Source organism: Trachypithecus francoisi, unplaced genomic scaffold (genome assembly GCF_009764315.1).
Source record: "Trachypithecus francoisi isolate TF-2019V2 unplaced genomic scaffold, Tfra_2.0 Lachesis_group20, whole genome shotgun sequence".
NCBI lineage: Eukaryota > Metazoa > Chordata > Mammalia > Primates > Cercopithecidae > Trachypithecus > Trachypithecus francoisi.
The window spans coordinates 5,645,785-5,658,983 of NW_022681466.1; the positions used below are offsets into that span (position 1 = coordinate 5,645,785).

General features: G+C 50.6%; 1 protein-coding gene across 3 annotated transcripts in view; it reads left to right on the forward strand.

The window, feature by feature from the left end:
* Window positions 1-362: 362 nt before the first annotated feature.
* DNAI2 (dynein axonemal intermediate chain 2) overlaps window positions 363-13,199 on the forward strand; it is a 47,871-nt gene continuing 35,034 nt past the window's right edge. The window contains exons 1-3 of one of the 3 annotated variants that reach the window (XM_033182034.1): window positions 363-504; window positions 7,952-8,142; window positions 11,534-11,695. In XM_033182034.1, the coding sequence (XP_033037925.1) occupies window positions 7,960-8,142; window positions 11,534-11,695 (345 nt within the window). In that variant the 5' untranslated portion in view covers window positions 363-504; window positions 7,952-7,959. Of the gene's footprint in view, window positions 505-528; window positions 578-7,948; window positions 8,143-11,533; window positions 11,696-13,199 lie in introns of those variants that run through there. The other 2 variants (XM_033182033.1, XM_033182035.1) reach the window with 2 other exon arrangements.

Sequence of the window (13,199 nt, forward strand, 5' to 3'; positions counted from 1 at the left end):
GATGGTAGCAGAGGGGAGGGTGGGGTTATACTTCCCACTGAATGGATGCGGAAACTGAAGGAAGGCATGACAACACGCTCGGCCAAGATCGTAAGCAGAGCCCGCCATAACCACCCAGGGACCACGGCTTCCCAAGCACTGACTATTCTTACTTGCATTTTCTGGGTACCTTGCTCGATGCAAATGCATACAAACGTAGGTTTGGACAAGCGCCTTGGCAACGCCCCTACAAATGTTGATGATCATTACTGGTATGTTACCAACTTATTGGTTAATTCTTCTCCTAACTCCGGAGACCTCCAAAAAGAAGACGGACGTGCTGCGCTTCCGACGTGGCAGAACGGGAGTCACGTGCCCCGGGGTCCTTCCGTTTTGCCCCGCGCGGCCAGAGCCAGGCCGGGTTGCCAAGCAACCGGTAAACGCCGCCGTTTGAGGAGCACTGGAGCCGGGACCGTGGATTGGGCGCTTTCCCAGAGACCCAGAAGCAGGAGGAGCGGACCCAGGGTAAGGGGCGGGCGCCAGGAGGACGTCGGAGGCTAAAGACTAGAGTGGAGAGTGACAGGGGGAGACTTCTAGGGTAATAATCACCAAGAGTGCCAAAAATTCCTCTTGGGGGGCTTCCTTCTGGGATAGCTCTGCCGGATGGTGGCTGTCAGGACTAGCGCTCCTAGTGCTCTCTGTCCCCTTAATCCTCGCTGCCCTGGATCCGCCCCAAGTCGCAGGACCCTGCAGCCTCTGAACACCCTGCCTCATACCCTCCTACCCGCCCAGGTCCTGATACAGTTCGTATCCTGGAGTGGACTGGAGACCTCTGAAGGATTTACAGCTGAATGGACGGGAAAAAAACAGCCTTGGGCTAAGGTGATGGGAAGATGGGCCCTTTAAGAGGAGAGCTTTCTGCTCAGGATATAGGGGACGTAAATTAACACTATCGCACACCTGCTAGGTGGCAGGTGTTTTAAGTGCTTTCTTTCATTTCTTCCTCAACCTTGGAGCTGGCGTTCTCATGTGATCGAGGTCACACAGTCGGGTAGTTCCTCTGGAGCGTGTGCGGTTCCTCCTTTCTGTTCAAGGTCAAGGTTTACCACATTCTCTTCAACCACAGAAGTGCGTCTTCTCTCGGCTTTCAGACCCTACGTGTTTTCCTCTCGAATCCTTGGTTTCAAATCCTTTGCTTGTCTGTCACGGTCAGCAGAGAAGGAACAGGGGAGAGAGCTGCAGAGAGAAGCCTGGTAGGCGCTGGTATCACAGTCACTAACGCAGAAGGTGACAGGAGTCTTGGGCCCCTTCTCTGTGCCAGGCCCTGGGGACTGGAGTAAATAAAAGACCACAGTCTTTCCGTCAAGGAGACCACAAGGTAGAGGTGAGGGCGGGTAGACACTGACCCCCATCGCTCTCCAGTTCTGGGGACCTCTTCCCACCTTGTCCTGCCCTCAACCTTCACCTTCCTTGGGGTGCTCAGCCATGCTTAGTGTTACCCTGGGAGGAAACAAATGGGGGCTTTCTAGGGAGGTCTGCCTCTTTTGAGGGTACAGTGAGTCCCTCAGGACCCTGGAATTCCAGAAAGTGCACAAGGCTATAAGAAAGGGAAGGAAAGCCGGGTGCAGTTTTCACGCCTGTAATCCCAGTGCTTTGAGAGGCCCAGGCAGATGGATCACTTGAGGTCAGGAGTTTGAGACCAGCCTGACCAACATGGTGAAACCCCATCTCTACTAAAAATATAAAAATTCTGGCCAGGTGCAGTGGCTTACGCCTATAGTCCCAGCTACGCGGCAGGTGGAGGCAGGAGAATTGCTTAAACCTGGGAGGCGGAGGTTGCAGTGAGCTGAGATCAGGCCACTGCACTCCAGCCTGGGTGACAGAGTGAGACTCCATCTCAAAAAAAAAATTAGCCAGGTGTGAGGGCACTCACCAGTAATCTCAGCTACTCGGGAGACTGAGGCACAAGAATCACTTGAACTTGGGAGGCAGAGGTTGGAGTGAGCCAAGATCACACCATTGCACTCCAGCCTGGGTGACAGAGCAAGACTGTCTCAAAAACAACAACAAAGAAAGAGGGAAGGAAGCCCTCTCCTGCCAGGTGCCATGCAGGCCCACCAGTCGCGAGAACCCAGTAGGGGCTGTGTCAGGGACCAAGAAGAAGAGGAAAATGTTCTCATCTCCTTATTCCACTAGGGAATTCAATGCAGAGGGCTGACCTTCCAGCTTGCCTCCTTCCCAGTCTCCCACGCTGACACTCCTCCTCCCCATCCCTCCCTTGGCCTCCCTCCCAGCTTGGAAAACACACTTTCCCTTAAGCCACCGGAGGTTCTCTCCAGGAATTACTTTGCTCATTCTCACTGCACAAGACAAGTTTTGTTTTCATAGTCAGCGAAGGTTCCCATCTGACTGCCTCCCTGGGGATGCGGGAGACGCCTGAATCTTTGATGTCTGGACCACAGCGTCCCTGATTCTGCGTGTTCCTGTGTTTGAGACGCACGGTGGTGTTCTGCATGCCTCCGAGACTCTAGGTTCCCATGGGGGGAGGATCTGCCCCCAAAACTCCCAGAGGGCAGTGACACTGCTCCCGTCCCCGCTCTGTCCCCCCATGCAGACACCCCTACTCAGGCCTTGCTTGGGGAAGCCCACCCTCCAGCACTTGTCTCACAAGAGGCTGGGGGAGACCTCCTGAGACGCCCTCTGCTGACCTCGCTATTCATCTGAGTACCCTGCTAGCTTATGAGAAAGAGCTTGCTCTGGGTCCTTGAATGAGTTGTCTTCCCGTCACCGGGCCAGTCTTTAAATGTCCCCTCTGTCTGCCTCCAGACACAAGACAATGCTTCTGTTCTCGCTCGGGACTTGGCCTTGGGAAGCACCAAGAAGGAAAGCAAAGCTGTTAAAAGTCTGATCCGGGCTGAAGAGGCTATTTCTGTCTTCCTGGAGTTTCGTCATTCTCTTCAGCCTCCTTGTGTCCCCTAGGAGCCAGCTGGCTTGCAGCAATTGTCTTTGAAAAGACAGAGACAGGCAGCCCTAATTGCTTGAGTCCTGCAGCCGCATGTGGGAGGCACAGGTGCTTCACACTGCGTTGGCAAAGGGGAGGATGCCACGGGATTCCCAGGCTTTTTCACAAGGCCCTAGCTTGTCCACGTGGGATAAACACATTGGGGCACCCCCACTACCATCTGGGCTTCTCATCCCACCCTGTGCCCTCTAAGCCATTGCTTCCACCCAGGAAAGAGAATTTCCAAACTACAAGAAAGGGAAGAAAACGGGCCGGGCGCGGTGGCTCACGCCTGCCATCCCAGCACTTTGTGAGGCCGAGGCGGGTGGACCACTTGAGGTCAGGAGTTTGAGACCAGCCTGGTCAACATGGTGAAACCCTGTCTCTACTACAGATACAAAAATTAGCCGGGAATGGTGGCATGCACCTATAATTCCAGCTATGGGAGGCTAAGGCAGGAGAATAGCTTGAACCCGGGAGACGGAGGTTGCAGTGAGCCTAGATCAGGCCACTGCACTTCAGTCTGGACAACAGAGTGAGACTCCATCTTAAAAACAAACAAACAAAAAACCAAAAACCACTTTCTGCAACAGTCTGGTTGAGGTTGAGTTGCTCCGGGGCTAGGAGTGGGATGGGGGTGGTGCTGTCTTCAAGGAACAATGTATATGGATGCAAAGGGTTAACCTTCCTACCCTCCTTCTCCCCACCTGCTACCCCACTCCTCCAGGGTCCAAGTTTCCCCTGGCACATGCCTCTAGGGGCACACAGCTCCTGCCCTGCCTCTCAGGGGCCAGCGGCCAGGGCCTACTGGTCTGATTCTTTGTAGCCCTGGAGGCGGGAGAAGGTAGGTTAGACACAGGTCTGGTAATCATGTTCCTCTAGGGTGACTGTGAAAAACATGATGCTAGACCCTGCCCCAGGCATCTAGTTCAGCATTTGCAAGAGAGAGGCCTGGAAGTCTGTATATTTTTAAGGAAGATCCCAGGTTTGAGAAATGCTGGTTGAGAGATTAAGTCCCTCACTTTAAATCAGTGGTCCTCAAACTTGGCTACACATGGAATTGCCTGAAGAATTAAAAAGAAAAAAAAAATACTGATGAGAGATTCTGATGTAGTTTTTCTGGGGTTCAAACTCAGCATTGTGATTTCATAAAGCCCTCCAGATGTTTCTAAATGTGCAGTCAGGACTAACGATCACTGCTTTAGAGCCAGACATGCCTGGTGGTTCTGCCTGAACTGAGGAACTGTGACCTTAGATGATGTATTAATACTTCATCTCTCCAGGCCTCAGTTTCTTCATCTCGAAAATGGGCTCGTGCCTATAATCCCAGCACTTTGGGAGGCTGAGGCAGGAGGATCACTTGAGCCCAGGAGTTTGAGACAAGCCTGGGCAATGTAGCGAGACCCTCACCTCTACCCAAAAAAAAAAAATTAGTCCAATGTGGTAGTGTCTGCCTGTGGTCCCAGTTACTCAGAAGGCTTAGGTGGGAGGATTGCTCGAACCTGGGAGGTCGAGGCTGCAGCAAGCCGTGTTCATGCCACTGTACTCCAGCCTGGGTGACAGAGCAAGACACTGTCTCATAAAAAGAAATTTTAATGAGAATTGTGATCACTCATTTGGGAGTGGTGCTGGGCATGCAGGAAGCATGCCTGGAAACTGTTGTTCATAGTGCTGGGAACCTGGTCAGTCTTTCCATATTCTGGATGCAAGTTCTTTATCAGAAAAATAATTTGCAAATATTTTCTCCAAGTCTGCGGCTTCTCTTTTTGTTAACATTGTTGGCCGGGCGTGGTGGCGCACACCTGTAATCCCAGCTACTCGGGAGGCTGAAGCAGGAGAACCACTTGAACCCAGGAGGCAGAGGTTGCAGTGAGCAGAGATCGCACCACTGCACTCCAGCCTGGGTAACAAAATGAGATTCCGTCTCAAAAAAAAAAAAAAGAAAGAAAAGAAAAGAAAGAATAAATAAGACCTACTATTTGATAGGACAAAAAGGTGACTATAGTCAGTAATAATTTAATTGTACATTTAAAAATAACTAATAGGCCGGGCGGGGTGACTGTAATCCCAACACTTTGGGAGGCCGAGGCGGGCGGATCACGAGGTCTGGAGATTGAGACTGAGGTCAGGAGATTGAGACCATCCTGGCTAACATGATGAAACCCCATCTCTACTAAAAATACAAAAAATTAGCGGGGCATGGTGGCAGGTGCCTGTAGTCCCAGCTACTCAGGAGGCTGAGGCTGGAGAATGGCATGAATCCGGGAGGTGGAGCTTGCAGTGAGCCGAGATTGCACCACTGCACTCCAGCCTGGGTGACAGAGCGAGACTCCATCTCAAAAAAGAAAAAAGAAAAAGAAAAAAAAAAAACTAACAAAGGATAAATTCTTGAGGGGACGGATACCCCGTTCTCCATGATGTGACTACTAATATCTAGTATTTGATAACAGAACAGGGTGACTATAGTTAAAATAATTTGACTGTACATTTAAAAATAACTGAAAGAGTATAATTGGATTGTTTGTAACACAAAGGATAAATGCTTGCAAGTGTGGCTGGATACCCCGTTTCCCATGATTGTATATTGTATATTGCGTGCCTATAGCAAAACCTCTCATGTGCCCCATAAATATATACACTTACTATGTAACCATAAAAATTAAAATTTAAAACTTAAAAAAAATAGCAAAACCTGCTCACAGGCAAACCTGCTCACCTAATCTTTTTTTTGAGATGGAGTCTCACTCTGTCATCCAGGCTGGAGTACAGTAGCATAATCTCGGCTCACTGCAACATCCACCTCCCGGGTTTAAGCGATTCTCCTACCTCAGCCTCCTGAGTAGCTGGGATTACAGGCACATGCCACCACACCTGGCTAATTTTTGTATTTTCAGTAGAGATAAGTTTTTGCCATGTTGGCCAGGTTGGTCTTGAACTCCTGACCTCAAGTGATCCACCGGCCTCGGCCACCCAAAATTCTGGGATTATAGGCGTGAGCCACCATGCCTGGCCTGCTCGCCTAATCTCTTGGGCATTGAAAGGCCTTTGGTTGTAAATCTACCAAGGCAAGCTCTCCTTCAGTTTATCTTCCCCACACCAGCAGCAGCCACTCATCCACATCTTTTGTCCTAGGGCTCTGTGCAACCCCAGGAGCCTTGCACGGACCCACAATGTGAGCCCCTGGGAACTTGCTATCAAAGGCACAATTTCTGAAAGCCCAGGTGGCCAGCAGATGGGATATCTCTGGCTAACTCCATGGTGTGATGTGACAGGCACACAGGTCAAAGGGCCAGCCATTGAACTCACTGAGCACGCCTTCAGACCCAGTGGGGTCTAGTGATGTCATGGGGGAGCCAGAAAGGTCAAGGGCAATATGTGGAAACGGCCCAGCCCATTGCATTTTTACAACTTCTAATCAGCATCAGTGAGAAACCCTTCCTTGCATGGCCTGTGAACCCCACCTCTGACGCCACTGGAGCACTTTCATTTCGCTTCTCAGCATCCTGTGGGTGTGTCAGGTCTCGGACGGACTAAGTGGCCCTGCCCTGGTCACGTAGCTGGTGACGGCAGGCCCAGCACTTGAAGGCAGGGCCCAGCCCAGCCCACTTCCCAATTCCCTGCTGTGCCCCACGGCCAGTAGCACATGTCAGAGGCTTTCCCAAAGGCCTCCGTGTCCCGCCTGTTGGGGAAGCCCTTGGCTTTCTCTCTGTCTGGGGTCAACTCTCAGCTCTGTCCTGGTTGGAGGGAAGAGATTTCCAGGGTAGCGCCCAGAGAGTGGTGGAGGCCAGAGTCTGGCAACCAATGAGTCTTTTGGACAATTGGGTGGGGAGTTGGGCCATCGGGTTGGGGAGGAAGGGTTCAAGAAGAGGCCCAGAGGTCTCAAATCTGTCCTGTGTGTTTCATGCCCAGCATGGCAGGGAGTTTAGTCCAAAGTCATCACCATCAATATTTCCTCCTGCCTGTCAATAAACACTGATTCAGTGAAAACCGTATTGTGCCGGGTGCAGTGGCTCATACCTATAATCCCAGCACTTTGGGAGGCTGAGGCAGATGGATCACTTGAGCCCAGAAGTTCAAGACCAGTCTGGGCAAAATGGCGAGACCCCATCTCTACAGAACAATACAAAACTTAGCCAGGTATGGTGCTGCACACCTGTGGTCCCAGCTACTTGGGAGGCTGAGGTGGGAGGATCACTTGAGCCCAGGGGTTGAGGCTACAGTGAGCTGTGAGCACACTACTGCCCTCCAGCCTGGGTGACAGAACGAGCCTTTGTCTAAAAAAAAAAAAAGAAAGAAAAAACCTAAAAACAAAAGACAAAAACTGTATCATTTGGTGGGTAAGAGTTTTGGAATCAGCTCAGGCCAGACCCTGGGCAAGTCACTGAGGGCATCTAAGCATCAAACTCCCTTAAAGAATATGGTGATTTTTTTTTTTTGAGACGGAGTCTTGCTCTGTCACCCAGGTTGGAGTGCAATGGCGTGATCTCAGCTCACTGCAACCTTCTCCCAGGTTCAAGTGATTCTCCCACCTCAGCGTCCTGAGTAGCTGGGATTACAGGTGTGAGCCACCATGCCCGGCTAATTTTTGTATTTTTGTAGAGATGGGGTTTCACCATGTTGGCCAGGCTGATCTTGAACTCCTGACCTCAGGTGATCCACCTGCCTTGGCCTCCCAACGTTCTGGGATTATAGTCGTGAGCCACCTTGCCTGGCTGAAATGATGATTTTTATTGCCTTCCTCAGAGAACAATTGCACGAGCTAAATAGGGTCATGCTTAGCATAGAGTCGGCACTCGGAATTTTTAAAAATGCAGCTGCAGCTTCTGGACAAATTCCTAGGATCTCCCTACCACCCCTTGCTTCCTGCCCCAACCAGATTGAGAACCTGGAGCTGTCCTGGCGGGACCTGTGGAGATGGGAAAGGGGCCGGTGTGGTCCCTCACCCCACACCCTCCCTCTTCCCCCCAGCAGCCCGCACCATGGAGATTGTGTACGTGTACGTCAAGAAGCGCAGCGAGTTCGGGAAGCAGTGCAATTTCTCTGACCGCCAGGCCGAGCTGAACATCGACATCATGCCCAACCCTGAGCTGGCCGAGCAGTTTGTGGAGCGGAACCCAGTGGACACCGGCATCCAGTGTTCGGTCAGCATGTCGGAACACGAGGTGAGTCCCTGCCCCAAGGGCCCCGGCCTGTGAGGTGTGGCCAGGCAGGGCGGCCAGCTGGGGCAGGTGAGTAGTTCTGAGGGTCCGTGTCCACCTGAAAGCCAGTTAGAGTGAACCAAGTACAGAAGCTGGAAGTGAGGCTAGAGGCTCCCCCTGAGTTCCACGCAGTGCCCAGGATCAGAAGAAGACCCAGCACCAGCCTTCCTCGAGCCAGGGGAGGGCAAATCACAATGTTCCCTCTCCCAAGGGCTCTTGTTTCACCTGGAAGACACTTACCAGAGTTGTTTTGGATATTTGGTGTAGCTGGGAGAGAGATATATATATATATATATTTTTTTAATTATACTTTAAGTTATATATATATATATATATATATTTTTTTTTTTTTTTTTTTTGAGATGGAGTCTCGCTCTGTGGCCCGGGCTGGAGTGCAGTGGCCGGATCTCAACTCACTGCAAGCTCCGCCTCCCGGGTTCACGCCATTCTCCTGCCTCAGCCTCCCGAGTAGCTGGGACTACAGGCGTCCGCCACCTCGCCCGGCTAGTTTTTTTTGTATTTTTAGTAGAGACGGGGTTTCACCATGTTAGCCAGGATGGTCTCGATCTCCTGACCTCGTGATCCGCCCATCTCGGCCTCCCAAAGTGCTGGGATTACAGGCTTGAGCCACCGCGCCCGGCCTATATATTTTTAAACAGGGTCTCACTCTGTCTTCCAGGAGTGCAGTGGCACAATCTCGACTCACTGCAACCTCCGCCTCCCGAATTCAATAGATCCTCCCACCTCAGCCTTCCTGGAAACTGCGACGACAGGTGTGCACCACCATGCCTGGCTAATTTTTGTAATTCTTGTAGAGACGAGGTTTTGCCATGTTGCCCAGGCTGGTCTCAAGCTCCTGGGCCCAAGCAGTCCTCCCGCCTTGGCCTCCCAAAGTGCTGGGAATACAGGCATGAGCCGCTGTGCCCAGCTTGGGAGAGATATTCTGAGGGAGCAGAGATCCATATCTACAGGCAACTACCCAGCTTGAGAAAAGGGAAGTGTCCCACAGAAAGTTCCGGCCAGAGGGGCCTCCCTGATAAGAGAACTTACCTGGAGGGTCGTGGTCATGTGTTCAGAGGCCAGAGAGTTCCCTGTCTCTATGGACTAAGTGATTCACCCTAATTAGGTCGACAACTGCTGAGTTAAAACGATAACCAAATCACTTGATTTGGCCAAAACACGTCCAACAGTCAGGTGGGTGTGGGTGGTTTCAGTGACTCACAGTTCAGATGAAGTAGGTGCTTCTCTCCCAGGACCAGCTGTTGTCTCGGGGATGAGAAGGCCTGTGGCCGTGGTGTAGCCAGTAAGCAGAATGGCCGCCATGTGGGCCACACCCTGGGGGGCCCTCCTGTCTTTCCAGCAGCTCTGCCTTTTCCAGACTTTTTTTTTTTTTTTTTAAACCTTTCCTATGGTGCTGATCCAGACTTTTGTGAGAGCTGGCTTAAAAATGGAAAGGAGATGGGAGTGACTTCATGAGGATGGGGTTTCCATTCTGGGTGATGTAAGAGTTTCGGAACTAGGCGGGGTTGATGGTTGCACAGCACTGTGTATGATAACACTGCTGCAGTGTACCCTTTGAAATGGTTACGTGGTACATTTTATGTTACGTGTATTTTGCCACAATTTCTTAAAAATAGGAAGGGCTGGGCATGCTGGCTCAGGCCTGTAATCCCAGTACTTTGGGAGACCAAGGTGAAAGGATGCTTGAGGCCACGAGTTTGAGACCAACCTGGGCAACATAGTGAGACTTCATTTCTACACTTTTTTTTTTTTTTTTAATTAGCCAGTTGTGGTGGCTTGCACCTGTGGTCCCAGTTACTTGGGAGGTGGAGGCGGGAGGATTGTTTAAGCCCTGGAGTTCACAGCAGCAGTGAGCTGTGATCACACCACTGCAATCCAGCTTGGGCAACAGAGCAAGACCCTGTCTCTAAAAATAAATAAAGAAATATTTTTTAAAAATAAAGTGAAAAGAAGGCAGAGGTGGGAGGATCACTTCAGCTCAGGAGTTTGAGACCAGCCTGGGCAACATGGTGAAACACTGTCTCTACAGAAGAAAAACAAAAACAAAAATTAGCCACATGTGGTGGTACACGCCTATAGTCCCAGCTACTTGGGAGGCTGAGGCAGGAGGATCCCTTCAGCCTGAGAAGTCAAAGCTGTACTGGCCAGGTGCAGTGGCTCATGCCTGTAATCCCAGCACTTCCAGAGGCTGAAGCCAGTGGATCACCTGAGGTCAGGAGTTCGAGACCAGTCTGGCCAACATGGTGAAACCCCGTCTCTACTAAAAATACAAAAATTAGCTGGCTATGATGGCGAGCACCTGTAATCCCAGCTACTGAGGAGGCTGAAGCAGGAGAATCACTTGAATCTGGGAGGCGAAGGTTGCAATGAACCGAAATTGCACCATTGCACACCAGCCTAGGCAACAAGAGTGAAACTCTGTTTCAAAAAAAAAAAGCTATAGTGAGTCGAGATCATGCCACTGCACTCCAGCCTGGGCAACAGAGTGAGAGACCCTCTCTTTAAAAAAAAAAAAAAGAAAAAAGGAAAGAAGGGAAAGTGGCGAGACCCACGTGTAAAACTGTCCTCCCTGCTACAAAGGACAGGCAAAGCAAATCCAAACTCGGAGTTTTAACGTTCAATTTCTGTGACACTGACGTTGTCAGTGATAGGGTGGCATTGTTAATGATAGAGTGAATAAAGACTATTCACTTTTTCTTTTCTTTTCTTTCTTTTTTTTTGATACGGAGTCTCGCTCTGTCGCCCAGGCTAGAGTGCAGTGGTATGATCTCGGCTCACTGCAACCTCTGCCTCCCGGGATCAAGCAATTCTCCTGCCTCAGCCTCCCGAGTAGCTAGACTACAGGTGCCCACAACCATGCCCGGCTAATGTTTTGTATTTTTAGTAGAGACAGGGTTTCACCATGTTAGCCAGAATGGTCTTGATCTCCTGACCTCGTGATCTGCTTGCCTCGGCCTCCCAAAGTGCTGGGATTGGGATTACAGGAGTGAGCTACCGCGCCTGGCCAATTATTCGCCTTTTCTTTGGATTCTCACAGAGCAAATGGACAGGCTTCTCCGGTCCATTAGAATTCAGATAAGGTCAAAACTGGATTTTCATGACCACAGCTACCAGTTGCAAAGCTGCTTAGCTCCACAGGGTTGCGCAGTTGCAGCTACCTGTGCCCACCTGAGCACCAGGAATTTCCTCACCTGCATCTGAAAATACTGTGGCTTTGGCCAGGGCACCCCAGCATCCAGCCCTGGGAGCCCGCATGGGACCTGGATTGCAGAAGCAGCCAAGGGTTTGGGAGTATACCAGGGTGACATCTTTCCTCCTGCGGCTTTCTGTTTAGGCCAACACGGAGCGGTTTGAGATGGAGACCAGGGGAGTTAACCATGTCGAGGGGGGCTGGCCGAAGGACGTAAACCCCCTGGAGCTGGAGCAGACCATTCGTTTCCGTAAGAAGGTGGAGAAAGATGAGAACTACGTGAACGCCATCATGCAGCTTGGCTCTGTAAGGCTTCCTCTCGCCCCAGCTGCAAAAGCCCCATCCGGCACTGCAGCTCCCCGAGGTGGGCAGTGCCCCAGCTGTGCCTGGCCTTCCCTGTGAGGCTGGTGTGGATGCTGGGGGAAGGGGACCAGCTGCTGGCTCAAGGAGCCTTCTTTCTGGGAGCAGGCAGAGGTCCCAATTGCAGACCAACAGGGAAGGCAGGCAGGTACAAGGGCTGACCAGGCATTAGGAGGAGGCTGACCTTGGGCAAAGGTGACCCCCAAGGTGCCCCACCCAGCAGCCAATAGGGATCATTCATTCATTTGACAAATTCGGACTGAGCTTCAAGCCTCTGCCAGGCACAGTAGAGGTTGCAAAATGAATCTCACATAATAGTTCTACATAATTGCCAGTGCAAAAAAAATATTGTTTTAAGGAAAAAGAAATTTTAAATTTAAATTAAAAGAAAAAGAATCTCTTATACATCCTGTCCCAGAGAGTTTGCAGTCCATTGGAGGTCGAAGACAAATACAGAGACATCACCAGATAACACAAAAAGAAAGAAATGCTGAAAGAGAAGGGTGACTTGTCCTTTTACTCCATGAGGAGGCAGGGTCAATCTCCTGCTGAAAGGATCAGGAAGAAGTGGCAGGGCTTGGTTGTCCTTTGGTGGACATTTGCAATAAAGGGATAAAGGGGAGGGTATTCTGGGTGGAGGAACCAGCTGTCTGCAAGGACAGGAAGAAGGAGATGAGTGCCATATATATACACATATATATACACACACACACATACATATATGGTGAGTGATTAAATATATATATTATTTTATACACACACACATACACACACACACATATATATGGTGAGTGAGTGATTAATAATTTTGTTTGGGCTGGGCTTGGTGGCTCACACCTGTAATCCCAGCACTTTGGGAGGCCGAGGCAGGCAGATCACTCGAGCTCAGGAGTTTGAGCCAACATAGCAAAACCCCATCTCTACTAAAAATACAAAGATTAGCCAAGTGTGGTGGCGCATGCCTGTAGTCCCAGCTACTCGGGAGGCCGAGGCAGGAGAACTGCTTGAACCTGAGAGACAGAAGCTGCAGTGAGCCCAGATCGCACCCCTGCACTCTAACCTGGGCGGCAGAGCAAGACTCTGTCTCAAAATAATAATAATAATAATAATAATAATAATTTTGTTTGGCTAGCATGGTGTTCTTCAACCTTTTTTTCATTATTGCCCCTCGTGTTTTTTCTAATGGCCTCCTACCTCCATAAAATGTTTGTTGCTGTTGTTGTTATTGAGACAGAGTCTCGTTCTGTCACCCAGGCTGGAGTGCAGTGGCGTGATCTTGGCTCACTGCAATCTCCACCTCCCGGGTTCAAGCAATTCTCCTGCCACAGCCTCCCAAGTAGCTGGGATTACAGGCGCCCACCACTATGCCTGGCTAATTTGCTTTTGTATTTTTGGTAGAGGTGGGGTTTCACCATGTTGGCCAGGCTGGTCTCAAACTCCTGGCCTTAAG